The following is a 27995-nucleotide window of genomic DNA, read 5'->3' on the forward strand; positions in this document are numbered from 1 at the left end:
TACCGGGCTGCGGTGCTCTTCGGCACGGAGCGCTGGCTGTGCCTGAGCAGCAGCTGCGTATCGGAGGTCCTGGTCTTGCTGCTCCTGTTTGACACTTCATCAGGAAAAGCTGCTCCTTCCTTTTATTTGCTCGTTTTAAATTAACATCCTATAACTCTGATGAACAGCTTCCTCTGGCCAGTAACCTAGTGGCACAGATGTAGCGAGGGGGAAATAATTGCCTTGGGCTTAGAAGTCATGAGAGGTGCTTACCTCCCCTTGCCTGCTCTGCCTAGTTATGCCTGCTGCCCACAGCCTACCTGCAGCCCTAAAGTTAAACCTTGCAGTGCGTTGGCGGGGAGAAGGCTGGGGCTGGCCCACCCCTCGGGAGACGTGGGTGCTGTCCGTGCCCTCCTCCCGCTGCCAAATTCACGCTGAGCCCTTCCTTCTCCAGTCCCTGTTGGAGAGAATGCTGGGAGGCAGGCTCGGGCTTTTAGTTTCTCAAAGGAGCCAGGTGGCTCTCCAGGCAGCTCTGCGCCTGCTCGGGGGACAGGGGAGGGGACACTTGGCTGCCCTGGGAAGAGAGCCATGAAAATATAACTTAAAATAAAACACAAGCTCTTCAATTTTGTACCCTTTGTGCATGGCAGTACTGGAACACCCTGCTGGCTTTGGCTGCTAATCCCAGCTTATTTCTCTTTTGAGACAAGCCAATATAAGACTTGGATGCCGCAAAATGAATTCATAGCGCAGGCTTCGTGGCGGGGCTGATCTCAGTTAGTAGAACGGGAAGGTGTTGCAGACCACAGATGCATTTTGCAGCCCCTGGTCTTTTCTGACCACCCCACCCTCTCTTCCTTTCACACCCGTGCTTTTCCTGGCCCCAGCCCTCTCCCGCACGTGTGGTTTGAAAAGTCGGGAGCTGACTTGCAGCAGCAGGAGCGGGGAAAGTGATCCGCTCCAGCAGCAATCCATCTTGCTACGGCCTCGGGCCGTGGTGTCCACCCGTGTCAGCTCCCCACCTAGCAAATGCTGACGGACAGCGGAGCTGATGTTAAGCCTTGCTGGTGCTCCTTGCAGCCCACAGTGGCTGCTGGGCTGCTGTCACCTCTCCTCTCCGTGTCGAGAAGTGGAAGAGGCGTGTGTGGGGAAGGGCTGCTCCATGGAGGCACGCTTGTTTGGGGCACGGGCTGCCCCAGGGCCATGGTGGCTCGGTGGAGATACTCTCCTGCTTGATTCTGCTGTCGGTATTCCCGTCACAAGCCCCGTTATGCTGAGGAACGACTCCTTCGCCAAGGCCACATGCGGAGAAGGATGGTGGGAGCAGGGAGAGGTTTGCACCCCCCGCCCGAACGCCTCGCACCCCACTGCGTGGCACTGGGGGTAGCCCAGAGCCCAGCCAGCCCCTGGCTCCAGCAGCGGGAGCGGTGGTGATGTTTCTGCACCTCTGGCTGTGTCAGCCGGTGGGCGGCCGGGCCAAGGCTGACGTTGCTGAGCGAGGAGGGACTGGGAGCATTGGAGCGTGGTGGGAAGTCTTGTCACACATCATGGAACAGAAAAAAATCACTCTCTCTGCGCAAGGTGAAATTTTTGTACCAGGCTTCTCAGCAGCTGCTCCCTTTTAATTACATCGTGCCGACTCCTTCTCTAAGACTTCATTGCAGCACAGACTGAAACGCTGACCTACTGCGCTGCCGGTACGGCGCTTGCACCCGCTGCCTTCCCGGGCATGGGGGTGACCTGGGGTGCTCTTCTGTTTGCCCCAGGATCCTGGGCAATTCATGCCTGCAGGGTGAAGCTGGCTGTCCCCTAGCTGGTCCAGGGGGTCCTGCACTGAAGTCACCGTGGTTAGGTCTTTGGCTTCCCCTTCCTTTTTTCTTGCTCATGTTTGCACCCTATGGCAGTGAGGCAACAGCTCGGGAGCCAGGAGTGGGGTGTGCTTGTGGAGCTTCATCCCCGTGCGCTCGCCTGACTTCCCTGCCTGGGGTCCGCATCCTGAGCACCGTAGCAAAGTGCTTCAGCCGAACCAGCTCAGACTGCTTCAGGGTTGCTCTGGAGAGAGGAGAGATGCTAAACATAGCTCTTCAAAAGCTGAACGGTAGATAAGGTAGCAGCAGTTATTAGACACCACTTTTGATCTCTTGAGAGCACTTTCTTCTCCATTTACAGTGAGGTTTGAGCTTTCTCTTGGGGATCAGTTTATGCACTTTCATGTTACGTGGCTTAAGTGTTAGAGGAGGAGTCGATGGGAGAACTGCTAAGGTGTTCCTGTTTTTCCCTGTATCAGGTCCTTGCTAAGGTTGCAGATCACCAAGCTTACCTCACTCTCCCCACATCTCTGCCTCACGTCTCCCAAGACTATCCTTCTGGTATTGTGACAAAGAAACAGCATTCGTCTTGCTTTGTCTTCTCTTCCCCTTGGCCGTGTCACGCTGAAGCTTCGTGATACCTCTCAGAGAGAGCTGGTGCATCACTGCCAGCTCCCGAGTTAGCCCACTGCCAATACTGCCTGGCGCTGCGCTGTGGCAGAGGCTTTCTTGCCAAGCGAACGTTGGTTTTGTAGGAACGTGCGCCGAGGTCACAGTGACACAAGGAGTCTCGCTGTTGTGCGGTGGGAGCGGCGTGCAGGCCAGGGGAGGCCGGGCTTAGCACAGACCCTGCGGCTTAGGGATGCAGTCGCTACGTTTAATACTTCGTATGAAGTGCAGAGGGAGAGCAAAGGACAGCAGGAGGCATGAAGCTGACTGAGACACCCAGGGTACGAGCAAGCTCCTTGCGAAGAACACGAGCAGACCTTGCAGAGTGCCCGGCAGCCTGGGAAAGGTCAGCAAAGGGCGGAGTGCTGGCTTTGCCCACCGTGCAGCTGAGCGCTGGCTTTGGACCTGCTGCGGCTGCGGAGGAGCCGTCTTTCCCTCCAGGCATCCAGAGGCTGCTGCAGCCCTCCTTCCCTTGCTGAGCTCTCTAATCTCCCTGATTTGTAAACACTCTGTTTTGCAGAGCGTGGCCTCTGCAGGCAGGTGGGAGGCGGTTAAAACAATCCAAGTATTTTTTCTTCTTGCCCTTGCCTCCCTCCCTTGCGTGGGCTATGTACGGGCTGCCGTCCCATCTGGGTGCACTCCGTGTGTGCGCTGAGCTTTGGGTGTTTTGCTGCGGTGTGGCTCCTCGGGGCAGATTCCTGCTCTTGGCCGCTCGCTCTGTGGCGAGGCTGAGGGGATCTGTGCGTGCTGGGGTGCGCAGGCAGGGCGGCGGGAGCCTGCTGCTGGGGCTGGCTTCTCGCTCGCAGCCCTCGTGGAGCGCGTTTCCAAACTGCTCCTCTCTCTTCTGGAGGCTGATGAATTCTTCCAGTGATGAGGAGCTGTGACAGCCTGCTCAGAGCCGCTCTCGCAGGGGGTTCGTGACAGATTAACGAGAGAGTCTTTTAAGATGATGTTTGATTTGCAAGAGTGACTTTGATGTTTTAGACCCAAGAACACGATGCTTTCAACTCCTCCCTGCTCCGCCCTGCCCTGCCTGCCACCAGCACCGCCTTTGCCTTGCTCACTACCATCTCTCTGCCTCCAGCACCTGATTTTGCTTTTAGATCTTCCAACTGATCAACTTTTTTCCTTGCTGCCTACCCCTCCTGACCCCCAATTATAGGCTGTGTAGTCAGCTCTCCTCCCGCTCCTCCTTTCTCTGCCGTGGCCCCTGCTGCCTGCACTGCTGGTGCCAGCCCTGCGAGGTGCTGGGCTGCCCGTTCCTGGGTGGGGACGGGCTGCAGTGCTGGCCGCTCTGCTGCTGCTGCTCGCAGGTTAGATTTCCATCGTGGTGGCTTTTAGAAGTGATGAGTTTTTTTCAGGCAGCTGGGCTGTAAAAGCTTGTGGCTGGTGATGACCATGTTTCTGGGCTTCCCTTCCTTGTCTCCCTGTGGGACGCAGGAGCGCAGAGTGTGTTTGGGGGTGCTGAACGACCATGCTGTGGTCTCGGGAGGAGATACCTGCTCTCCCAGAGATCTCTGTCATGGGTAGAGCTGTGCAAGCAAGATCCTTGGAGAGCTGAGAGCGTCACAGAGGCTCCCAAACTGGATGGTGGGTGCCTGCCATTCTCTCAGCTTCTAAGGGACCTTCCATCCTTAGAACATGTTGGCTTGAAAACTTTAAGTGACTTGTTCTGGAGAGGTTCTTGTGGCCTTGGGGACCACAGATTTGCAGCTGCAGTGTAGCTCAGCTCCGTGGCTAAACCGTGGAGGTAAAGATGGGCACAATCCTGATGAGCTTGGAGGGGTGCTGCCTTCCCCGTCCCCTTTGGTACCTGTAGGGCTGTATGCAGGGCTGCTGGCAGTGCCTTTAGCCAGCGTTTGCCCCTGGCCTGCCGCTGCCCGGTGAGGCTACCTGCAGCTTTCCAGATCCATGTCAGCGGCATTGCATGAATTCGCTGTCCCACGTTGTAGGCAGGGACAGGGCACAAAGTAGGTGAAGATGGGCAGAACTGGGGCTTGAGCACTCAGGGCTAGCGTGCCCCTAATGCTGCTCTGGCTGTGCCGGGGCTAGGGGCTCTGAGCAAAAGTGCCTGGATTAAGCGGTGTGGTGTTAATGACACACGATCTGACGGCTCTGCGTTTCTTTCCCGGGAGAGCCGATGCTGATCTTGGCGTTTAGCCAGGGCTGTGGTGTGGAGACCCCGGCTCTGCCGCCGGTGCCTGCGTGTGGCTCTCCCGGCCCTGCGGCAGAGGCCTTTGAGCAGGGCAGGCGGCTCCTTCTCCCTCACCGAGCAAGCCCCGGCTGATGCAATTAATATCGATGGCAGGGAGGGTGGGCCCGGGAAGAGGAGTAAATGTGCATGGGCGAGCGTCTGGGCTGGAGCGCCGGCATAACCAGTCTCCATGGCAACGGGCACCTCGCGCTCATGCAGAATTAATGCCGGCCTTCGCTGTCCTGACACGCGCACGCGGCTCCGTCCCCGGGGCCTCGCATTTCCCTCTGCCCTTTCGGCAGAAGGAAGCCCCAAAAGCAGCTCTGCCCTGCTCTTTGCGGGCCTCCCCTGCCTCTTGCGCCAGCGGTGTCCCTACGTATTGGATGGCAGCGGGGCAGGCTTGCTTCGGTTGTCGTGGTGGGGCCTTGCCCCTTCTCCAAAAGGAAGCCTCGGCCTCGGCCCGCGGGGTTTATTGTGCGTGTGCCCTCACCCTTTGGTGTTACGTGTGCTTGCTTGCTACTGCCTCGCTTGGGCTTCTTGTCTTCTGGCCGAGGAACTCTCCGTGGCAGGCTCCTCAGCCAGCCCGTTCTCCCCCAGCCCGCTGGGCTCCAAGGGTGCTGCCCAGCGTTTCTCATGGCTTCTCGCCTACCCTGTGAGGGTGGCTTCTCCTCTCTAACACAGCTATTTAGGAGTGACTGCTCTGAGGCAGGATTTGGGACAGGATAGATTACCAGTGTGACCCACTAGTGACCTCGGGGACCAAGTGGGGAGCGGTGGTAGGTGGCACGCAGAGGTGCACGTTGGCTCGGTGCCCGTCAGTGTGCCCTAGGGATTGGAAAGATGTACGTGAGCATCACAGCTTTTTCCCTCTGCTGTCCAGCCTGGCCAGCTCGGGGCTGCTCTCCACTTTGGATTCCCCAGTCCAGTCTGCTTTAAATGGCTTTAGCAAGGGAGCACCCACCGCTTTCCAGAGAGGGAGAGTTTTTAATCCAATAGCATTAGATTAAAAGGCAGCCACCTTGCACGTTTAGCACGGACATCCTCATTCCTCAATTTCAGGCTTTTCCTATGAACAAGAACACCCAGTGCCAGCGGTTCAGCTGCTCGCGGGTCCGCAGAGGTGCAGGTTGCCCATACCCTCGTGGGCGTGCTGCCGGGAAGTGTCTTCCTCTCTTTGTCTCCTGCCTGCGGCCCTTGCTGTAGGGGTTCGTGGCTGTGTCTGTCCGGAGCACGGCAGCGTGGCTGTCCTGCGATTTTAGCCTTTCCTCTCTCCTACCCCTTTCTTGTCACTGGAGACACTTTAAGCCGTGAAAGCAGGTACATCCCACCCTCCTGTCTCCCACCCACGAGCTGTAATCAAGTTTCCGGCTGTGCTTTTCTGATTGTTTTTCTCGGCCTGTTCGAAGAAGGGACAGACTCCCCTGGGATGTGGAGCGGGTCCAGGCCAGCAAACAGGGGTTCTGCCTTCAGCAGGCGCGTTTTCCTGGCATCCCCCTCCTCTGCAGGTGTTCAGGGCTCTCCTCCTCTTCCTCCTCCCTTGGCAAGATTCCTGCCGAGGACGAAGCTTCGGTCCTGGGAGGCAACCGTGTGGCCTCTCACGTGCTCCTCTCGGTGGCCCGGCTGTGTGGCCGGGCGCTGCCGGGGAACGCGGGGCGGGCAGGCAGGCACACACTGCAGAGGGCCTGGCAGGGTGCAATAAGCAATCAGCAAGCTGCTCCAGGAGCATTTTTTTTCTTTTCTGTACAGTGAAAAAGAGCAATTTTGACATTACATTTATGATTATTGTTATTAAGCTGGAGAAGCATTTTAATGTGAATGCTTGGGGCTTATTAGATAGAGCTCTTCACCTCAAGATCTCAAAGCACTTGACAAAGCCAGCTTGTTATTAATCCCTACTACTTATATTGAGCTATTTACCTACTGACCTTGGGGGTTTGGTGATTATTATTATCCGCATTTTTTGTAAATGGGAGAACCAAGGCGCAGAACCGGATGGGGAGTTGAAGTTGGAAGCTGAAGCTGCTCTCCACCCGCCCTGCCTGCAGCCGGCTGCTGGCTCCCCGCTGCCTGTTCTCACTGCTCCGGTCCGGGAGGCTCGGAAGAAGGCTGGGATGGATTGAGAAGCTCACCCAAGAGCTCTGTCTGGAGCACTTGGTGCAAACTGCAGCGTGGCCAGAACTGGCAGCTGGGAGAGAGGTGGAGGTCCAGGCTGGGGGGGGCCAGTGCACAACTTGAAGCCTTGGCTGCTGCGTTTTTTAGGATGCAGGGGACTGAAGGAGGGCGCAGAGCAAGCCTGTGTGTTGGCGGGGGTCAGAGAGGGTTGCTGAAGCACAGAGCAAGCCCTTTGCATACACGTATTGTCACGGGCTCTCACTTGGCAGAATAGTCTTGCCAGAACAGTCTTGCCAGCTCTGGCCTGGGAGTGCTCCAGGATGGACCAGCATACACGTGTGTGCTGTGCGGCATCTTCGTTTTGCCCAGTCTCTTGGGCCCAGCTCAAGCAGGGCCTTTACTTCAACGGCAGTCTTCTCCCGAGCCGCCTGCAGCCTCACACCGACTCCCGCATCTCTCTGCAGAGCGGAGCTGTGTGCGAGGAGCCTCAGCAGCTCTTGGGCATTCTCGCGGTGGCTCTGGCCCTCCCTGTTGGCCACAGCGGAGCCGTCCTATTCTCAGCTGTCCTTCCAGCCGTTTTGGGCATCTGCAGGCACGGTTGGACGCGAGGAGGTGGAGCTGGTGCCATCTGCCCTGGCAGCTACTCGTGCAGTACCAGCCACCTGTGCCTGCGCAGCCTGCTCGGGGAAATGCTGAGCTGAGCCTTGGCAGGGGCTTCCCTGGTAATGAAGCATCCCGCTCCCTCCCTGGTGCTAATTAGGGGCTGCCTGAGGAAGTGTCACGGATGGGGTGGGAGGCTTGGATCTGAACCGGTGTCATTACACCTGGTGCAATGGGTAGTCGTTCTTCTTTCTGCAGGAGTGGCTCGGTTCTGAGGAATGCTGGCAGCTCTGGGCCCAGACTGCAGTAAGAAGCTCTCTGCAACCCTGACTCTCCCTCTTCCCACCCCAGTTTCAGCTGCCAGCGTAGATAGGCTCCCAGAGGCTTGTCATCTCTCTCCTTTCCCCTTTTCTACTCTGTGGTTCACTGACGCAGGCATCCCACCCTGACCTCCCGTGCGTCGGTCCAGAGGATCACTGGCAGGCTGGGGAAGGTGTTTCCATAGGTGGCTTCTGTCACTTGGTTGCTGTGCCTGGCTTGTGTCCCTGCCCCTGCCCTGCTGGAGAGGAGGGGAAAAGCAAAAAGGTGTTGCTACAAATAATTCATGGTAACGTGCTTCCCACCACAACGGAGTCAGCATGACTCTATGGGCGGACAGAGCAGCCTCCTCTTCCTCAGCAACCCCAGGCTGAGCCTGCAAAAGCAAGAAAGGCTTTTGGGAGGAGCCATCCCCTCGCCTCGGTGTTTTCTGTGAACAGCAGCCCCCGGGCCAGGCCAGGTCTGCCCTGGAGGCAGTTGCGTGGTAAACGGACACCGTAGTGACACCCAAGTTCACTCCCCCATCTGCTCGTCTTTGGGGGCCCAGGAGGCAGCTGGCAGGCAGGCAGAGGCCAGCCAGGGCTCGAGCTGTTGCGGGGTGGGAGCTGCCCGGCACGCTCCCCATGCCCGTTGGAGGATGCAGCTGCATGGCCCGTTCTCCGGGCTGCGGCAGTGCCCTGACCTTCCTCTGCTCTGGGCTGTTCAGAGGAGAGGCCAGAGCGCTTTGCTGTGCCCCTCACCTTCCCCAATTAGCCAGAGGACAGGAAATCCTCATTAGCGTTCCTTCGTGCTCTTTGCCCCGAACCAGGTGGTGACTGCAGGATGCAAGGTAGAGCCTCAGAACATAGCATATGTGAGCTGGAGCAGGGCTCTCAACCCGGTCAGGTCTTTCCCCTAGCCTCGATCTCTTCTAAAAGCCTTTCTTGCTTTTGCAGGCTCAGCCTGGGATTGCTGAGGAAGAGGAGGCTGCTCTGTCCACCCATAGAGTCATGCTGACTCCGTTGTGGCGGGAAGCACGTTACCATGAATTATTTGTAGCAACACCTTTTTGCTTTTCCCCTCCTCTCCAGCAAGTGCACTTTTTTATTATTATTATTGTTGTTGTTGTTATTGTTATTTATTATCCTGTTTCTGCTCCAGTGCTGCTAAGAGACGTGGCGAGGCTTGGCTGGTATTCAGTACGGTTACAATAAGCCCAAGCCCTCCCTTTTGTTCTGTACAGCTTGCTCAAGTGTTGTATAGACACCTCACTGTAGCTGTTTCTCTCCCTCATCTTCGGCGGCTCAGGAGGTTTGGGAAAGGTCAGCTCCTAGCTGTAGCTTTTTTTTGCTCCAGACAAGTGCTGCTCTCATTGTTTGCCAAATGCCTTGCTGCGCCTCGGCTCTGCAGCGCTAGGATGATTTAACCAGAGCCGCGCTTCGCTTTAGATCTAGTCTGCTCTCTGACCTTGCTGCACAGCCTTGCCGTGTGCTTTGTAGGCAGTTTTGAAGCATGGTCTTAAACAAGTGCTGAGAGATGCCACCTCCCCTCTGCGACCAGGGAACAGGCACAATAGGCTGCAGCCTCCAACGTCCCGAGCAGGGGCTCCGTCCGCTGCAAGCTCACGTTGACTCTGCTTCACCACTGCTTTCCAGTGTCCGTCCTGCAGAGGTGTCCGTCATAGCTGGCTCAAAAGCCTCCAGCTGCAGTGTTGCTGTGGGTAAGGCAGGCTTTGGGCTTGGTCTCAACCAGTCGTGGCAGGGGCTACTTCTGCCCTATCCAGGCGTGTCAGGTGATGTAGAAGGCACACTGGTAGGAAAATGTATGAATCACAGAATCACAGAATCACACAGGTTGGAAAAGACCTTTAAGATCATGGAGTCCAACCATAAACCTAACACTGCCAAGCCCACCACTGCACCCTGTCCCTAAGCACCTCATCCAAACGGCTTTTAAATCCCTCCAGGGATGGGGACTCCACCCCTTCCCTGGGCAGCCTGTCCCAATGCTGGACAACCCTTTCCGTGAAGTAAAATTTCCTAATATCCAGTCTAAACCTCCCCTGGCGCAACTTGAGGCCTTTTCCTCTTGTCCTATCAAGCTCTCCTATGGTCGCTATCCTGGTGATGTTGTAGAGATGTCACTAGAGGGGCAGCAGGCAGGCAGAGCCCTGGTCCCTCTGCACGTCCCTGGTCTCTGGTGTTGTCCCGGTTGGGTGGGCAGGTGGACGATTTCCTTGCCATTTCCTTGCCAGAGAACCGTCTCTGCACTCCTGCCTGCCCTGTCTCGTCTCAAGCTCGGGAGCGTGAAGGCAAGGCTGGTCCCTTTGACGCCCAGCAGAGCAGGGCCCACCCCTGGGTGCCCGAAATAGCAGCGGCGCTGGGAATAGAGAGCGGTCTGCAGCCCCTCGCTTGTGGGATGCTTTTGATAGCCTGGTCTTCACCAGCACTGTCAGGAATCAAATTTAAGAGGTCCTTGCACTTCTGTACACTTTATCTGCTGTTTGCAGTTTATTTGGGCTGTCGTGTACAAGCGTTAGGACAAGAGCGCTTTGTGCCTCGCTTATTGCTGCCTTCTGCCCAGACCCAGCAAAGCGCTTCTGTCTGTAGTGGCTCTGCACGGGGAATGGGATGCGAAGGCTTGGTCAGTGCCGAATACTCTGGAACTGGGCTGACAGCCTCTTCTTTTTGCTTCTAATTTCCCAACTTTTATTCCTTCTGCACCAGCGATGGTTACACTTCTTGAATCCTTCCAAGTAAAATTAGGGAGAGAGGAAGAGAGACAGAGATGTTGGGGAAGAAGGAAGCTCCCTCTGAATTTTGTCCTTCTCAGAGCTTGCTGGGTTGAGTCATCTTAGCAGGCATAATAAACCTGTTTCATCTCCTGGGTCTGGCAGGGGAACGAAGGCATTTTGTTTTATTCTCATCAGTGTTCTGAGCTTGCATCATCCAACCACATCACAGCATTGGATGGGTGAGTTTTTAAAATCATCTGCTGTGAACAAATAGGCTTCTTCACCAGTAGCACCAGTGACGATGAGAAGCGAAAGAAACTTAAACAGCCAGTTTGCTTGTCACAATTTGTTTCTGGTTCGAAGCATTTTTCTTTCTCGCTTTCTCTGCTTCTCGGCCTGATCACCAAAACTCAGTGAAGCCGGGTCCTCGTCCACAGGAAGGACTGAAGCACGGGGTTTGGGGGTTGCACCCTGCCGTACCCCCGCTCTCTGTCCTGCCCGGGCGTCTGCGGGGCAGCTGGGCCATCCCCTTGAGTTGGGATTAGCTCGGAGGCTCCGCAGCGTGCAAGGTTCTCTCCTGGGGACGGAGGTCGTTGGCAGGGAGTGGGAAGGTGTCTGTCAAACACCGGTGCTGTAAAAGCTCGCTTCTGCACCATCCGTTTGATGCGGAATGGGAGGTAAAGACATACCCTTTATATCATCCCTTTTGCTCACATATTGGCCTATTATGTCCCTAATGTGTTTATGAAATATGGTTCTGGCGCAAGGATAGACTGAAACTTCCATTCTGATAAAACATCAGTTTTCTTTATGTGGCTTGACCCAATTAACTTTTTAATACTTTGTGGCCTTTTTGTCATTTACCATTGCTTTTATCACGTCAAATTAAAAGATTCTTAAATATGTGTGGGCAAAACAATTCCAGGGAGGATCACCTAAAAGGTGACAAAACCCAGTCTGGCTCCAAATCAGAATGAACAATTTTAAAAGTTTCTTTGAAGAAGAGTCAAAACCATCAGCAATATTTTAACTTCTTCAGAAGTCCTGTCCAGTGCTGAAAGCTTTTTCCTGCCAGGTTCGCAGGCTGGCTGCTGCAGAGCGCTGCGAGGCCTGGGAGGAGAAGTGGACGGCAGGGGACCGAAGGCAAAAGTGCCGTTGGTGCATGAGCTGTGTGGGAAGAAAATGCACCTGAAAACAGCAACAAGTGTCTTAGGATGGGGTTTTTGAAGTGCTCGGTGAATTGGGTCCCACTGAAAACGTCCTCAGTTTGGGTGGGACCAGAGCTGGGTCGGCTGTTTGCTTCGGAAGCCCTTGCCTTGGATGTGTGAGGCTCCTTTCCCATACTCTGAGGCAAAAGGCAAGAACAGAAGAGCTCAAGAAAGCAGAGGGCTGTCCCTGACACCTACTTTGAAACCCTGGACACGCTTCCCACCTTGGTTTCCCTATCTGCAAGTGTGCTGCTGAACCCGGGCCGGTGCGAACAGGCACCTCTCGCCTTTGAGCAGGCACTTGCTTGAACTCCGCTCCAAGCTGGCTCTGCGTCCCGCATCTGCTGCACGCACCAGCTCCCTTCCTTTCCCTTCCTTTCGGTCTGGTCGCTGAGACAGCTCCGTCTGCGTCCCCTGCGCCTGGCAGCTGATTATGCACTACACGGTTACGCTTCTGCTCCACAGACCTGCGCCTCGGGGCGAGGGGACAGGATGAATCCCTGCTTGTCCTGCATTTCACATTCCTCACTTGCACACCTCCCCTGCACCCTCTAATCTCAGAGCTCAACAGGCTCATCTGCATTTATTAAAAAAAAAAGAGAGAGAGAGAAAGAACAGCGATGGAAAGAGCAGGAGAGACTATCCAGAGCGCTTCATAAAAATGATGAATTGCTTTTAGATATTGGGCAGGAGAGAGAGAGCGCTCTTTTTTATTTGATGATATTAGTCTCTTAGTGGTATATTGTCGCTGTGCATATGAGCTCAAAATCTCAAGGCAGTCAAAGGCAAACGCCCGGGAATTGAAGTGTAAATGAGCCGCTGTCGAGCATTTTATTTTGCCTTTTATTATTTCTTTCTCTCGTTATGTAGGTCAGTCTCCATTTCTAACGTATGCTGTGTGCGTAGGAGAGCGCGGGGCGGTGAGGTGTACCCGGAGGTGGCGGGAGGTGCCCGCTGCGCGTGGGCGCAGGAGCGGTGCGGCGGGTGCCGGTGCGGGGACTACGCTTGGCGCAGCGGCTGTGCGTGGAGCGCGGTGAGCGGGTGCGCGGTGCGCGCCCGCCTGCGTGTGCCTGCGTACCTGCCCAGTGGCGCGTGTTGTGAGGGTAGGGCTGTGCCCGTGGCGGGAACCGCTGGGCAGAAAGCTCTGGCATCTCTTGCTCTCGCCGTCTCACCTGCAGGCGGCTGAGTCTGGAGACACCTGTCCTCTGCTTTCCTCCCTCCAACTGAAGAATTACATTTCCTACCACATTAGCAATTCAGATGCTGAACTGGTCTGTGCTGGCTGCTCTGATTAGTGGATGTGATAAAGAGATTCGTGCATCTCCTTTAGAGAGACTCCAGCCACGTGATTCAGCTGCTTTGCATAAACGGCATACATAAAACAGTGTGTGCATGTGGGACAATCTGTCCCACACTGGGACAGGTGAGGACATTTTCTTCTCCATTCCTTGACTTTCCTTTCTCTTGCTGGTTGGCAGAAAACACGCTGTGTTGTGGAGGACTCCCAAAGGCTTGAGCAGAGGGAACCTGGGCAGAGCAAGTGCTTTCCGGAGCCCTGGGGACACTCCTCCATGTCTGTAGTGGGGTTGGAGGCACCTCCCTGCTCCCAGCCTGGGCCTTGACCTCCCTGCTGTGGTGCAGAGCTGGGGACAGGCCTTTCGTTCTCCAGTTCATGCTGGCAATAAGCAGAACGGGCAGCCTGGAGTGGGAAGGGGCACAGAGGAGGCAAGAGGGCTGACCATGGGTTTGTTAGCTCCTTTTGGACCATGCTGTACCCCAGCCTCTTCCCTCCCTGTCTGTGCGTGGGATGAAGGTGCCTAGCACATATCCTGCCTTACCCGGCCGCTCTCAAAGGGCAGCAGGGCTCAGTCCCTCAGGAGAGGCTGCGGTAGAGCCAACGGGGACGGCAGTGCGGTGCCTGAGGGCAAAGAGGGTGCTGCCTTCCATGACAGCCTCCCTTCAGAGGAAGCTTTCTCTGGGTCACAGGCTTTACCAACCCCGCTGTCTGTGCTGCCCATCCCCGTGGCCTCTGTGCTGTCTGCTCCGCACGGTACCAGCACGGTGGAGCAGGCGCTGAGGTTACCTGTGCCTTTGCTCAATGCCCGTGCTCCGGGCGCAGGCAGGAGATGGGGGCTCAGGGCGCAGCAGCCCCGGCCGGGCAGCCTGGCTGCCTCGCGCTGTTCCCTGGCTGCGCTGGGCAGACCCGTCCTCTCAGGCACGTGGCTTTGGGGTGGGTGGCTCTGGCAGGGTTGGCTTGGCCCCCTGTCGTGGTTTAACCCCAGCCGGCAACTCAGCCCCACTAGCCGCTCGCTCACTCCCCCCACAATAGGATGGGGGAGAGAATCGGAAGGGTAAAAGTGAGGAAACGCGTGGGTTGAGATAAAGACAGTTCAATAGGGAAAGCAAAAGCCGCGCACGCAAGCAAAGCAAAGCAAGGCATTCCTTCACCCCTTCCCATGGGCAGGCAGGGGTTCAGCCATCTCCAGGACAGCAGGGCTCCATCACGCGTAACGGTGACTTGGGAAGACAAACGCCATCACTCTGAACGTCCCCTCCTTCCTCCTTCTTCCCCAGTTTCTATGCTGCGCACGACGCCCTATGGTATGGAATGTCCCTTTGGGCAGTTGGGGTCAGCTGTCCTGGCTGTGCCCCCTCCCAGCTTCTTCTGCACCTGGCAGAGCAGGGGAAGCTGCAAGGTCCTTGACCAGTGCAGCAACAACTAAAACATCCCTGTGTTACCAACACTGTTTCCAGCACAAATCCCAAACATAGCCCCATAGCAGCCACTATAAAGAAAATTAACTCTATCTCAGCTGAAACCAGCACACCCCCTTAACCTCAAACGCACCCTAGGCATCCCTGGAGAAGGACCCAGCTTAACCGCCTGGTTCCTGGCAGGCAGTGAGAGGTGGCACGCTGAGATGGTGACATCCTCGCCCTAAGCCAGGAAAGGACTCTGCTGTGCCTAGAGCATCGTCCTCGCTGGCCCTGCCCTTGCAGTCCTGGTCCCCCGGAGGGCTGCAGCCCCCCCCCAAGCTGGGTGGTGTGAGCGGCCCTGCCAGGGGAGGTAGGAGAGGCACAGGCGCTGGTCTGCATCCCTCCTGTTTGCAGAGGAGCAGCCATGGCTCACCGCTCTCTCCGTGTCTGTGCCCACAGCATGTCGAGGGATGCTGTGCGGGTTCGGAGCGGTGTGTGAGAGGAGCTCCACCGACCCCTCCCAGGCCTCCTGCGTCTGCAAGAAGACAGCTTGCCCTGTCGTGGTGGCTCCTGTCTGCGGCTCTGATTACTCCACCTACAGCAACGAGTGTGAGCTGGAGAAGGCCCAGTGCAACCAGCAGAGACGGATCAAAGTAATCAGCAAGGGACCGTGTGGTGAGTGCAAGGGCAGGCTCTCCTGCTTTCAGGAGGTGACCGTGTGAGGCCGGGGAGACTTGGCCCAGGCTCGTGTCATCACTGTGGTGCTGGTGATGTCCTGGGGGCTGGGGACAGGTCTGATGGGAAGGGACACTGTGAGAGAATCAGCAGCTCTGCCTTGGTGATCGGCAGAGTTTAATAAGCAGGCAAACCGATGGCCGAAGGCCGTTCAAGAGGTGCGTGGCAGACGGTGGAGAACAGCCTTCTGTCTCGGGCAGCTCTGCCTGCTGCACCACGCTGCCTCCCCAGAGTGGGTCACATCTGCCACAGCTAGAAGTTGGTCTTGGAGGGACCAGGCATCTGCACAGGCTGGGTGGGCTGATGAAAGCCCTTCCCCAGCCTGGCATTCACCAGCTGTGAGCAAGGAGCTGTGTAAATGAGACCCCAGTCTCCTCATCTCAGAGTAAATTAACTTGACCTTTCTCTCATGCAGCGCTCTGGCTTGCAATAAATCTGCACCCGGCACTCCTGCTGGGGCTCTTCTCAGAGGGGAGAGAGTGCTGAGTGATTTATTTAAAATAATAATCATAAAAAAGTGACAAATAAAGGAAAAAAAGGCAAAAAAAGCTGGCACAGACATTTTGGCCCTTCCCCATCGATGAGGAAATTGCTCCTTGAGCTCTTCCTCTAATTATGGTTTGCAGGAGGTGCCTTAAGGACCCTTGTTTTGCTCGTTCACTGAAGCAAGAGGATCTGGGAGAGCATGTGCAGGGAAGGGAGCTCACGGCAGTGAGGCTGAGAGGTTTAGAAAGGAGGGGCTCTGCCTGAAGTGCCAGCTGGGGAGTGAGCTCCCTTCCTCGCGTGCCGTGGGTTCGGGGCTGATCCTACAGCCTCACAGTCCTGCCTGCCTCTGCGGACGTCGGGGTGGATGGGCTCGCTGCTGCGGGACCAGGTACATGGCACTGGTTCCAGCATCCGCTGAAGCCGAGGGAAGGACATCCATTGCCGTCGTGTACGTTTCTGGGCACTTGGAGGGACTGGGGCTGTCTAGGTAGATATCGTGGTGTGTCAGGCTTATTTGTCCTGTGAGAGGAGCGAGCGGGAGAGGGCGGCACAGGAGCGCGGGCCGCTGTGCTCACGCCTGTGCCGTGCCCCCTCCTCTATCCCGCAGGCTCCAAGGACCCCTGCGCAGAGGTGACCTGCAGCTTTGGCAGCACGTGTGTCCGCTCCACTGACGGCCAGTCGGCCAAATGCGTCTGCCCGTCATCCTGCAGCGGCGTGCCCGAGAGCACGGTGTGCGGCAGCGACGGCAAAGACTACCGCAGCGAGTGCGACCTCAACAAGCACGCCTGCGACAAGCAGGAGAATGTTTTCAAGAAGTTCGATGGCACCTGTGGTGAGTCCCTTGCCCTCCTGGGGGTATTGCTTTAAAAAGGTTTCCTCTTGCATCAGGAGTATCGAGGGCAGGCCAGTGGGAAATGGCAAGGGCTGGGGAGAAAAACCTGCCTGCCCGCCTGCTGTCATCGGCTCGAAAACACGGGCTGGGCAGAAGAAGGTCAGTCTGTGGGTGATGGCTTCTGAAAGTCAGACCCAGACAGCGCTTCCCCCATGGCATTTGGCTGTGGGCATTTCTGCTCGGGACCCAGTGACCTAGAGAGCAGTGGCAACATCTGTGCCACCTCCTTTCCCTCCTGCCGTTTCCCCTGGCTGGAGTCCCCCGGCTGCCGCTTTTGGCAAGAAGCCTGCAGCTAGCCGGTGTCCCGGGGCTCGCGGGCAGGCAGCTCCCTCTCATTAAAGAAGCCCGACAGGCACACATCCCAGAGCGCAAACACAGTCCTGCCACTCCGAGGATGGCTTCCTCTTTGGCTAATGGTGGCTGTGGATACTTGTAATTAAAAGCAACTGTATTCATTAGGAAAACCATGAGATCAGCCAGGACACGTGCCAGACCAGTGTTTGTCCCCAGGGGAAGGAGTGTGGGAGGGTGTTTGGGCAGGCTGCAAACCTGGAAGAGCTTTAATGACGCTTTCACTGCTCAGTCCCAAGTAGGGCGAGATGGGTGCAAGTGGGATGTGCAAAAGAGGTGATGTTACGCTGGGTGCTCCTGGTTTCTAGGGCAGAGAGGAGGCTTTGAGCCTCACTGTTCCTTTGAGGTCTTCCTGATTTTTAGCTGGGCATGAGCAGAAACTCAGGCAGTCTGGGTTGAGCAGCCGGGCTATAGAACCTGAAGATACTTGAAGGCATTTGGACTCTATTGGGTGCGCTGTAAGGCTTGCGGATGTACTGCAAGGTAGGGGAGAGGGTGGGGATGAGCAGTGCAGGCAGAGCACATCTCAGATATCCTCATCGTGCAGTCCCTGAGATATGTCTGTGCATTGGCCTCATCCCCAACCCCTCTGATGCAGTCCCCATCGCCTCAGCTGTACCTCATCCCTGCCTCCCTACAGCAGCCTTGTTTACCCACAGCTCCTTGAGTCCACGCAAGATGTTCTTGTGATTTTGTTGGGGTTTGTAGAGGCCTCGAAGGAGGTAACACATCCCTGGCTGTCTGCTGGTGTGACTGCAGGGCAGCAGCGAGCGCAGGCAGCTCTTGCTGGAGGGGGAATGGGAGATGGATTGGGTAGGTCCCGCGGGAGCTGCTTCGTCTGCTTCATTTCCATGATTACTGCATGTGCTAAAATGGACAAAGCAAAAGACTTCAGCTGCGACCCTGTCCTAGGCCAGCCTTCTCCAAGGGATGTGGGGGCGGCCGAAAGGGAGGTCCCTTGCCTGCTTGCGAGAGGCTGGGAATACAGGGTACTGTATTGTTTCCTCTCCTTGTCAGCCTGGGACTGCGGTCAACGCAGGGATTTCAGACTAGTAGGATTAAAGGGTGGAAACATTCGATCGTGTTTCTGCAATTGCAGAAAATGAATCAGCACTCTCCAGGTACCGTGCTTGACAAGGAAGAGAGAAACCCAGGGCTAGAGTAGGGATTAGTGAACAGTCGGCACCTGTTTTGCCCATGTCTTTGGTATGCTAATGTAAGCTCAGCTCATCAGAGAGGGTGATCCGGATAAGCCTAGATTAGAGCAGTGGGGCAAGGCAGCGTGTGGCCCTGGCTGCCTTCGGGGCTCTTCCAGCACTTTGAGAAGACAGGGAGGGAGAGTGGGAGGAGCTGGATGGGAGTACCAAGCATCTTGAAATACCCAGCGAACGTTCAGCTGGGTGGGGGGAGAGAGCCCCGTCCTCTAGACAGAGGGGGGTGAAGGCAGCTCAGGATGGGGAAAAAAGGCAGAGCTCATCCCATATCCAGTGGTCACTTTGGAAAGGGCACGTGTCCTCAGTATGTGCAGCTCAGTAAAAAATGAGTCCTTACATGTGCGGAGCCCTGCAGATGTCCAGTCCCGAGGAAGAGATGAGCACACGTTGAGTGCTACCGGGGAAGGTATGGAGGCTCCTGGGGCCAGCTGGGAGGGAGGAGGGCAGGTCAGGAAGGGCCTCTCTGGGCAGGGCGTGAGTGTGCCGAACTATCTGCTCTGTCTCTGTGCGCAGACCCTTGTAAAGGCGTCCTCAATGACATGAATCGTGTTTGCCGGGTGAACCCCCGCACCCGAAGGGTGGACCTGCTCTCCCGCCCCGAGAACTGTCCCCCAAAGAGGGAGCTCGTGTGCGGTGACGACGGGGTGACTTACGACAACGAGTGCGTGATGGGGCGCTCGGGGGCCATCCGGGGACTGGAGATCCAGAAGGTGCGTTCAGGGCAGTGCCAGCATCAGGGTAAGTACCTCTCTGCTTCCTGGGGAACAGGAGCATTTGGGTTCCTGACCTTCCCCGCCGCTCCGTGCCATGCTCTTGGCGATGAGAGTGTACCCTTCCCCTGTCCCCCGGGGTGGGTGAGAGCGGTGCTGTCCTCTCTCCTCCCAGACAAATGCAAGGATGAGTGCAAGTTCAACGCTGTCTGCCTGAACCGCCGCGGCACCACTCGCTGCTCCTGCGACCGCATCACCTGCGATGGTGCCTACCGGCCTGTCTGTGCCCGGGACAGCCGGACCTACAGCAACGACTGCGAGCGCCAGAAGGCCGAGTGCCACCAGAAGGCTGCCATCCCAGTAAAACACAGTGGACCCTGTGGTAAGCACTGGTGCCGCCGGGCTGGTTGCCCACAGGAACGCTGGTACCCCCACACCTTTCACTTCCCAGCCCCAGCAGCCACTTTAAGCCCAGCCTGCGTCAGTCCCTTCCGTGCAGGCAACGGTGCTCGTGTTGATGCTGGAAAGCTGCAGGTAAGTTGTGACTGGGCGCGCACCATCTGAGCAAGCCCCAGGCTCTCTTCAGTCTTGTGGCTGACAAGCCCTGAATATCCATTCCTCCCTGTTCTTTTTCCTTCCAGCAGTCAGCAGTCCTTGTGTGTGCGTGTGTGTGCATGTGTTCCTCCTGAGTCTTGTCTCTGTCTGATGTGCTCAGTAACACGGGGAAGAATCATTTGTGTTTAAACAGTACCGAAGTGTCTGTGATGTCCAGCTGGTTTCTCTCATTCACCGCCACGGCCAGGTGCACATTCGCCACCACGCAGTTCCCGTGCAGCCCACGCCATTCATTTCCCCTCCCAGGGTAGTGCCAGTCCCCAAGCTCCTTCCATGCCTCCCCCTCCATGCCTGCCTGCTTCTCTCAGCTCCAGGTACTCTCCATAAGGAACTCTTCCCAGCGCGCCCGCTCTCCGGAGGTCTCGCCGTGTCTTTGTCTCATCTCTGGGAGAAGCTTTTGACCTTTCCAATGGACGTTTTTTCAGGCGTATGTGATAGGATGGGGCTTTGAGGCCCTAGGATGTTGGGAACGTCCGATTTTAAAATTATCGCACAGAAAATGAAGGAGGTTAAACACGATCACTGGATTGATCTGTACGAGTTGGAAGGACTTCATTTCAGCTCGAACTGGTTTTTACTAGATCTAGAACTGTGTCCTATTATTTTAAGCTGATATTTTGTAAGGTATCAGCTGTATCAAACCTTCTGAAGTGCTTGGAAATTAGGCCCCATGTTGCTGATCTGTTTTGTTGGCTTTGTGCTCCTGCAGTAGGTTTTTAATGCTGCCAGGCCCAGCTGCTTGAAAACTGTTTGTCAGGCTCCCAAAATCACACTCAGTATAATCACAACTGTTATTTTTAATTGTCTGTTTCACTGTGTTTCTGGTGGCTGACTGATTAGGAGTCAGTTCCCCAAGTCCTTCCTATAGGGAGGACAACAGAGGCACCTTTCAGTCCTCTGTCTCCCCGGGCCCCGGGGAGCTGGTGCTGGATGGCAACCAGCAAGCCCTGCCAGGAAGCCGTGCACGCCGGCAAGTCTGGCGCTCGTTTTCCTGCCCTGTTGTGCTGCCGCAAAGCTTTGCAGGAGGTGTGACCGGCCGCCGGGGCTGGCACGGGATCGCCCAGGGCTGCTCCTGCTGAGGCAGGCTGCCTTGGCGCGGGGAAGGGTGGGGGCGAAGTGAGGTGCCCGTGGCCGGGCTGCGCTGGGCTCCCGAGGCAGCTCTGGGGCAGTGGGGCCAGGAGGTGGTCGGTTGCAGCTGGGTGGCTGGGCCCTGGTGCCCTGGGCTCCCTACAAACCCTTCCCTGTACCTCCTTTAGAGTCAGGCCCTCGCTAAGGCTTCCTGCATTTCGAGGGCGAGAGTAACTCGTGCCGCTAGTTACCCTGCTGTCAGACGCGCATCACTTCCACCCCGTTCAGTGGAGTGAGGCCAGTGGACAGTAGGATATGGTCCCTATGCATCTGCCGTTCCTCTCTCCATCTTACTCTCTTTTATTTTAGCTTTCCCCCAACTTCTCTTCCTCCGGGCAAGGACAGCGGATGCACACATCTGCTTTCAGGAGCTGCATCCTTGTGGGGTAGGAGCAAGCAAAGCCTGTCATCTGGGGGAAGTAAATCAAAGCCGGGGCTCTGTCTGCCAAAGCCTAGGATTTCAAAGTCCACGACAGCTCCAGGCTGCCCTGTAGCAAGCCACCACGAGGTGTGGGCAAGCCTTTGGCCTCCCCATCAGCTTAGGAAAGCATCTTCTCTCTGAGCTGAGTGCTGCCCTTTGGGAAGCAAGCACGTCCTCCTCTGTGTCACCAGTTCACACTCGATGCGAGGTGGGAATTGGATTTAGAAACGGGGACGGGGTGGTGATGTTGCTTGCCAGCCTGTGTGTCAAGACAGGTCTTCTCAGCGTGAGCACTGCTGGTGGCACTACCTTCTCTCCTGGCTGGCTTCCTGGCCGAGGCTTCCTTGGGACGCAGGGTGCAGTCCACCAGCGCAGGCTGGGACGGGACTCGTGGGACGCTCGGCAGCGGGCGAGACCGGGGACTGAGGGAGCTGCAGGCTCTGTCTGCGTCCAGCACCCATGGCAGGGAGCGTGGTGAGTTCATCCACGCCTCTGTGCCGCGAGGATACGGGAGATGGACGGAGCTGGGGAAGGGGAGGAAAAGAAAGGCGGGCCGTTAGTATGGTTGCAGTGTTTTAATCTCTCACACGTACCTGTCTAATGAACTCTAAGCTCTGCTGCTGTCTTTTCCAGCAGCAAGGCAAAGGAGACAAAGCCAAACAAAACAGTCTAGGCCTTGTTTTTAATCTTTCTCTACTTTTACACCATGATGGGGCAGTTGAGAAAGAAGGGATGGAATGAGACCGGTGTGGACAGGAGGTGGAGGGAAGGTGTCTGTAGTTGCATCTGTCTCTTCCTCCCTGCCTCTCTCTGCTCTCTCCCCCCCGCTCTCTTCCCCCCTCTGCTCTCTCTCTCTCTCTCTCTCTTTCCTTTTTCGTCTGTGTCTTGTGTTTTACAGTGTTGCCTGTTTGGAGGAAGGAATTGTGTCCTCGCAGCATCCTTCTGCTCCCTACCTGGACATCTCTGCTAGGAGGTCGGCTTTCTCCCCTTCTCCGTAGCCAGTGACAGTCCTGGCCTCTTCTCACTGCTCCCCTCCTCTCTAGTTTTGCTTGAGAGCCCCTGGGATGGAGAGGTTGCCCTGGTTTTGCTCCCATCCCTCGCCCCAAACACTTCCTGCTGGAATGGAAATGCCTTGCAGTGCAGTGAGGTCTTGTCTGATGCTTGCTGTGGCTTGACCCTTCGAGGCAAATGAGAGTGGGAGCAGAGGTGGGTGCTGTGAGCCCCCCAGTCCTTAGCAAGCTCCTCTTTGGCTGATACATCAGTCTGGACTGCTCCTGGTTGATCTTACCTCTCCTTTTGCCCCCGACTAACCCCCCTTTCTTCCCCACCTCCTCTTTCCCAGAGACTTCTGCCTGCCTGGGACTGTGATGCTTGTCCCTTTGCTCTCCGTAGTGTGTGTCACGCTTGTCTGTGCAAGTCCAGTGGGCAGGGGCTCTGCAGGGATTACAGCTCCCCGCCCCAGTGTCCAGCAAAGCACCGTGTGCCTTTTGGAAGCACTGAGGAGCTGTCTGTGCTCAGATGTGGTTCTTCTCTAAGAATATTCCCCTATGTCCCTGTGGAGCTGGTGCTGGAGCCCGCTGGGTGTCACGGGCACAGATCGATGGGGCGTGATGGGTTACAAAGCAGCTTCAGAGCCTCTTCCCCCAAGCCAGGAAAGGCTTGCAGGAGAGCTCAGCGTCCCCAGGGCTTGGTTAGGTTTCTGCACAGCTTGGCAGCAGGTGAGGGATCATGCCCTTGAATCAGTCAGGGTGCAGAATGAGCATTTTTGCTCTGTGCCTCAGTTTCCCTGCCTCCAAGATGGAGAAGGGCCCGGAATCAAAGCAGGTCTTGATTATAGCACAGCCTAAGGTCCTTGCTCAGTGGGTCCTCATTATATCCGCCCACATCAAAATTGGTGCCAAAACTCTCATTGACATCTGCAGGTGCTCAGGGCTGTGTGGGAAATTTCACAGGCTGAGGTTCAGGCTGTGAGGGAACTTCACGTACAGCATCTCTGCAGGTTTGCTTGCTTAAGAAGGGCGAGAAATGTCCGGGCAGTGTTCTCCCTCAGGCCTGGCACCTCCCTGCGCTCTCACTCACTGCTCACTTGTTCCCCAAGACAAGAGTGTGAATTTGGATTTCAAATGAACAAACGTATGTGCTTCATGCCTAGCTCGTTGCATCCTTACTGCCTAATTGTGTCCAGCAGAGGTGCTTCCTCCATGCAAGCGTGTGTCTCGGTTTGGGGAGCATAATCGTGGTACAGTTGTTGTTTTTAAAAAAGTGAAACACAAGCAGGAGATGTGAGCAGCATCACAGGGCTAAGCACAGCAGGGAGCGGTTCCTGGTCCTTGGGAACTGCTCACAAACTCTTCACCGCAGGGAAGTTGGGGACACCGTTGAAAAGGCGGGGTTGAAGTATTGGCCACGCGCCTGAACTGTCCCCCTCTTCCCTGTTCCTTTGCAGACCGTCGGCTCTAAGTTTTGACTTGGCGGGTGCTTCCCAAAGAGCCAAATCCAAAATTCCGACTTGCCTGTGCCCGTGCTACGGGCCGTTTTCTCACTGGTTGTCAGCATGCAGCAGACTCCTGAGGGCTCAGGCCTTGCCCTTGCTCTGCAGATATGCCGCCTTGGTCCTAGCAGGGGAGGAAAGCGGACCTGTTGTCCTGTCCACGCTCTGTGCCACGCCAGCAGGCTCCGGAGGGCTTTTTCTTTCCCACCACACTCCGACTCTGTGCCCGCCTCGCTGTTTGGTGTGGGTGGGGCTGTGCTCTGTCTGCCTGTTGCATCCATCTCACCTTGGCCGCATCATCTGCTCCCCACATCTGTTGTGTCGTGTGTCCTTGTCAGTGTTCAGCACGGATTAAATCTGTGTCCTTTCCTTGCCCCAGGTCCTCAGGGCTTTTCTCTTGAGCCACAAGAAGGGGTCGCCGGGCAGTGCTGGGTCTCTTCCCAGCAGCGCAGCCAGTCCTGCCTTTTAGCTGCCTGTCTTGGCTTGTGATGGCGGAGGGCATTCCTGGAGGGGCATGCCTGCCTTCAGCAAGCGGGCTGGGAACCGGGTGGAATTGCAGGGCTTTCCCTGCGAGCAGTTGCAGAGCTGTACCAGGGAGTCAGACCCAGCCTTTTCTCTTTGCTGTCACCATCAGGGTTGGCTGCTCACCTCATCACTGCCGGGCATCTTGCAGGGAAGGTGCCGCCTGCTTGGCTGACTTCGGTTAAGCAGCTCCAGCGAGTGAGCAGAGGGCACTGGTGCCTCTCAGCCCGCAACCCCCGCTGCCGGGCATCACCCGTCCCCAGGGAGCCTCAGGGCTCTGCTTCTAGAGCCAGATGCCCGAGGGCTGGGCTGAAGCAAGGACACCGGGTCTCTTCATCCTGCCGCACAGCAGCTCCCTGGCCTTTCCAACACCAGTTTGCAAGAGGAGGGGAAGGGAGCTGAGCTGCTGGGGAAAGGAGAGACAGGCTGTGTGGTGAAGCCAAATGCAGGTGTCCTCTCCAGCCAGATCTTCCTGGGTATGGCCACGGGGGTATTAGGATGAGCTGTTCAGGGGACAGTGTGATTCTGAGGATGTGAGGCCTCAGTGAAGGGAACTATCCCCATGTGGGCTTTTTGGCTACTGAGGGTTCGGCAGCCGGTGCCAGGTCCTGCGTGATGACGTAGCGAGTGTCCTGGAGGCACCGAGACCCACGCTGAGGAGGGCTTTCTGCTGCCTCCTGCCCTGCCCTCTGCCACAGGGCTGCTCATTCAGATCTGACTTCCCAGGCAGGCTCGTGGCACCGCTGCTGCCTGGGAGAAGAAGTACCGGCTCCTCTCCTGGCAATGAGGGGCCTCAGTCCGTGTTGCCCTCCCTCAGCACATGATGCTCGTTCTTGATGCAGGCTGGGAGCTGATGGGGAGACCCAGACATGGGGGTTTGGTGCAGAAACCTGCAGGGCTGATCCCACCTGGCCGGCCCCTCGGGGCGGAATGTAGCTGGGATGGGGATGGGATGGAGGAGACGAGGCAGGAGTCCTGTTCATGGCGTGCAGGGAGAAGATCTCGTGCCTGCTTCCCATCCCTAACCTCTGCCAAGCATGGGGAAGATGCTGAGCCGGGCATGTTGGGGTGGCATGGAGGGTGCAGGGGCTGGGCTGGTGCCAAGGCCAGGAGCTCTGTGCATTTGCCACGGCTTGGGGGAGGCAGGCGTGGGCCCGAGGCTGGGGATGCTGGCATGCATTGCTGTGCACAGTGCCCTGGGGGAGCTGGGGAAGCAGCGGACTGACACCCGTGCCTTTCTCTCCTGTTCCCTCTGCAGACCTGGGCACACCCAGCCCGTGCCTGAGCGTGGAGTGCACCTTCGGGGCCACGTGCGTGGTGAAGAACCAGGAGGCCGTGTGCGAGTGCCAGCAGGTGTGCCAGGGCCGCTACGACCCCGTGTGCGGCAGCGACAACCGCACCTATGGCAACCCGTGCGAGCTTGACTCCATGGCCTGTGTCCTCAAGAGGGAGATCAAAGTGAAACACAAGGGGCCCTGCGGTAAGAGCCGATCTCTGGGGGTTCCTCCTCCTCGTGCTGCTGGGCACAGCTGGGTTTGCTTGCTGGGGGCAGGCGATGTCTTAAGCACGAGCGTGGCCCCAGCCACGGGGAGATAGGGCTGTTGGGGTGTCTTTGCGCTTTGCTTGGCACCACGTAGCGTGTGCAACTCAGACCCGTACGCAGCAGTTCCGTCTGCAAGCGCTCTCTTTGTGCCAGCACAGCTTCGCCAGTCAAAAAGTGTTTGCAGATGAGCTGGCTGGGTTCTCCTGGGACAAAATCTGCCGGGATGGTCAGGTAGGGCTAGGCTCATTGCGATTTTCTTCACTGAAAGGGTTGTCCAGCATTGGCACAGGCTGCCCAGGGAAGGGGTTGAGTCGCCATCCCTGGAGGGATTTAAAAGCCATTTGGATGAGGTGCTTAGGGACAGGGTGTAGTGGGGGGCTTGGCAGTGTTAGGTTTACAGTTGGACTCGATGATCTTAAAGGGCTTTTCCAACCTATACGATTCTGTGATTCTCTGATTTTGTCAAAATTTAGTCTTTCTGCCCCTAACCTTCAGGCTGGGTATCAGGAGCTGGTGCCTGGCTTTCCACCCAGGGCTGGTGTGGCATAGCAGTGCCCCTGACAAAACTGGACTTAATCCCTTACAGTCATTTCCCCACTGAGCTGCACTGTGCAGTCCTACTTGGGGAACATGCTCCTGAGCTGTAAGAGCTTTGAGAGAGTGGAGAAAAGGAAGACCCTTCCTCCAGAAAAGGAAGACCCCCTCCAACCTGTGGAGCTCCCTCCTGCAGCATAGCAGAGGGCCCAGTGGGATTCAGGTCAGAAGAAGATGCTGGTACCAACTCCACGCAGTTACAGGAGAAAAAGTGAAGGATGCGAATACTTCAGCTGTCAGGCACATGCACTTGAGTGCTCTGTAGGAAAGGGCTGCCCTTGTCTGCACACAGGCTGCCTTGAGCAGCCCCTCTCGCGACCCGCAGAGCCCAGGCACGGCTGCAAGCTTTGTGCTGTAGATGGACACCTCCCAGCCAACAGTCTGCACAAGCCACGCAGGGGGTTGTTGCATCTTCCCTCCCCCATGCAAAGGCAGCAGCTGCTGTGTGAAAGAAAAATAAGAAAAAAACATCTTTGAGCCAAATTCTTCGTGAATTGAATGGCGGGGAGGGAAGAGGGGTGTATGTCTGAAGGAGAAAATGAAGCCGTGAATCACTAAATACCCAGGAGTCAGAAGAGAGGAGATGTGCTGGCTGGAGTCCGGTCTCTCCTGCAGCGAGTGATAGCTCCTTTGCAAGTGAGTTATTACGAAGATAAACATCTTCTCTGACCTGAGCCTGCGTGTGCTGTGCGTGTGTTTGCAGCAGGCAGGCTGAGGATCCTGCTGGGGGAGGTGGCAGGGCGCTCTGAATCGGTGCTATGTTATACGTGCGCCCGGCACTGCTGGCACCCTCATAAACTAGGGGAAGACAGCATCCCCCTTCCCGGCCGACCACCTTCTCCCACCCTGCCGACTCGCCACGTGTGAATCCTGCCAGCTCTCTCCCCTGGGAGACTGGCTGCGTGCTGCCTGCGATGCCGCGCTCCTCCTCCCAAGGCTGGGACTGATTTATCGCTCCTCGTAATTGCAGTCAGCCCCGTGCTCTCTCCTGCCTCCTATTTAGCTGTAACGGCATACAGCTCTGCTGACATTTCATCACGGTTACTCCTGGCCCTGACAGCTTTTAGGAGTAGTTATTGCCTTTCTGCCTCCAAGCCTGACTCTCCCTCCTCCTGCAGCCCTCACCTCGGCTCCTTCCCTTGCACTGTGCCCTGGGGCTCCTGCTCCCTACAGGGCTGCCGGCATCTGCAAGGGCTCAACCTGGGGGAGGAGGTTGCAGTGGGGTTTTATTTCTGCTCTGGCACTTCGTTAGGCAGCGATGCCTTCCTGACCTGTTGTTTTAACCTACCGCTTTTGTTCTTTGTCCGCGCAGACCGTTGTGGCAAGTGCCAGTTTGGGGCCATCTGCGAGGCGGAGACGGGAAGGTGTGTGTGCCCCACGGAGTGCGTTCCCTCCTCTCAGCCCGTGTGCGGCACAGATGGCAACACGTACGGCAGCGAGTGCGAGCTCCACGTCCGGGCGTGCACGCAGCAGACAAACATTTTGGTGGCTGCCCAAGGAGACTGCAGTGAGTCTGGCAAGGTCCCCTTCTTCCCTCGTCTCACTCCCGCTGGTGGCATTTCAGAGAGCGGATGCTCAGCCTCACTGGCCGCCCGGGCCCCGCTGAGCTGCCTGGCCGTGGCCGTCCAAGGCTCACCGGTCATTTGTAGCACTCGCAGCCCATGGGTTTGCCAGCCCTGGGAGGCACCTGAGAAGCCCCAGGGTTGGGGTGTGTGGAGGGTGTCCCAGCACTCCTCCTGGTGCTGGTGCCTTTATTGGTTGCTTTCAGGACTTCCCAGGAGTGTATCAGCTCCAGAGTAACAGGGCTCGCCCAGGGACACCCAGCAGTCTGGCCCTGGGCTGCAGATCCTGGCTGGTCACTCGGAGACACTGCCTGAGGCTTTTCACCTTGTCTGGCGTGGTCTTCCCTTTCGGCTTCATAAGAATTGGGCATCTCGAGTCTGTCAAGCAGCCTCTCCTTTTTAGCCCCAGCTATGCATCATAGGTGGTATCTGC

The 27995-nt window shown here is 56.8% G+C and overlaps 1 protein-coding gene across 1 annotated transcript in view; it reads left to right on the forward strand.

Annotated features, from left to right (window-relative positions):
• AGRN (agrin) overlaps positions 1 to 27995 on the forward strand; it is a 129489-nt gene that overhangs the window by 69242 nt on the left and 32252 nt on the right. The window contains exons 4-9 of the mRNA XM_072883789.1: positions 14758 to 14973; positions 16127 to 16351; positions 18490 to 18714; positions 18862 to 19068; positions 25122 to 25343; positions 27313 to 27507. Coding sequence (XP_072739890.1) covers positions 14758 to 14973; positions 16127 to 16351; positions 18490 to 18714; positions 18862 to 19068; positions 25122 to 25343; positions 27313 to 27507 — 1290 coding nt within the window. The remainder of the gene's footprint in view (positions 1 to 14757; positions 14974 to 16126; positions 16352 to 18489; positions 18715 to 18861; positions 19069 to 25121; positions 25344 to 27312; positions 27508 to 27995) is intronic.

This window comes from Ciconia boyciana, chromosome 19 (assembly GCF_034638445.1).
Source record: "Ciconia boyciana chromosome 19, ASM3463844v1, whole genome shotgun sequence".
Taxonomy (NCBI): domain Eukaryota; kingdom Metazoa; phylum Chordata; class Aves; order Ciconiiformes; family Ciconiidae; genus Ciconia; species Ciconia boyciana.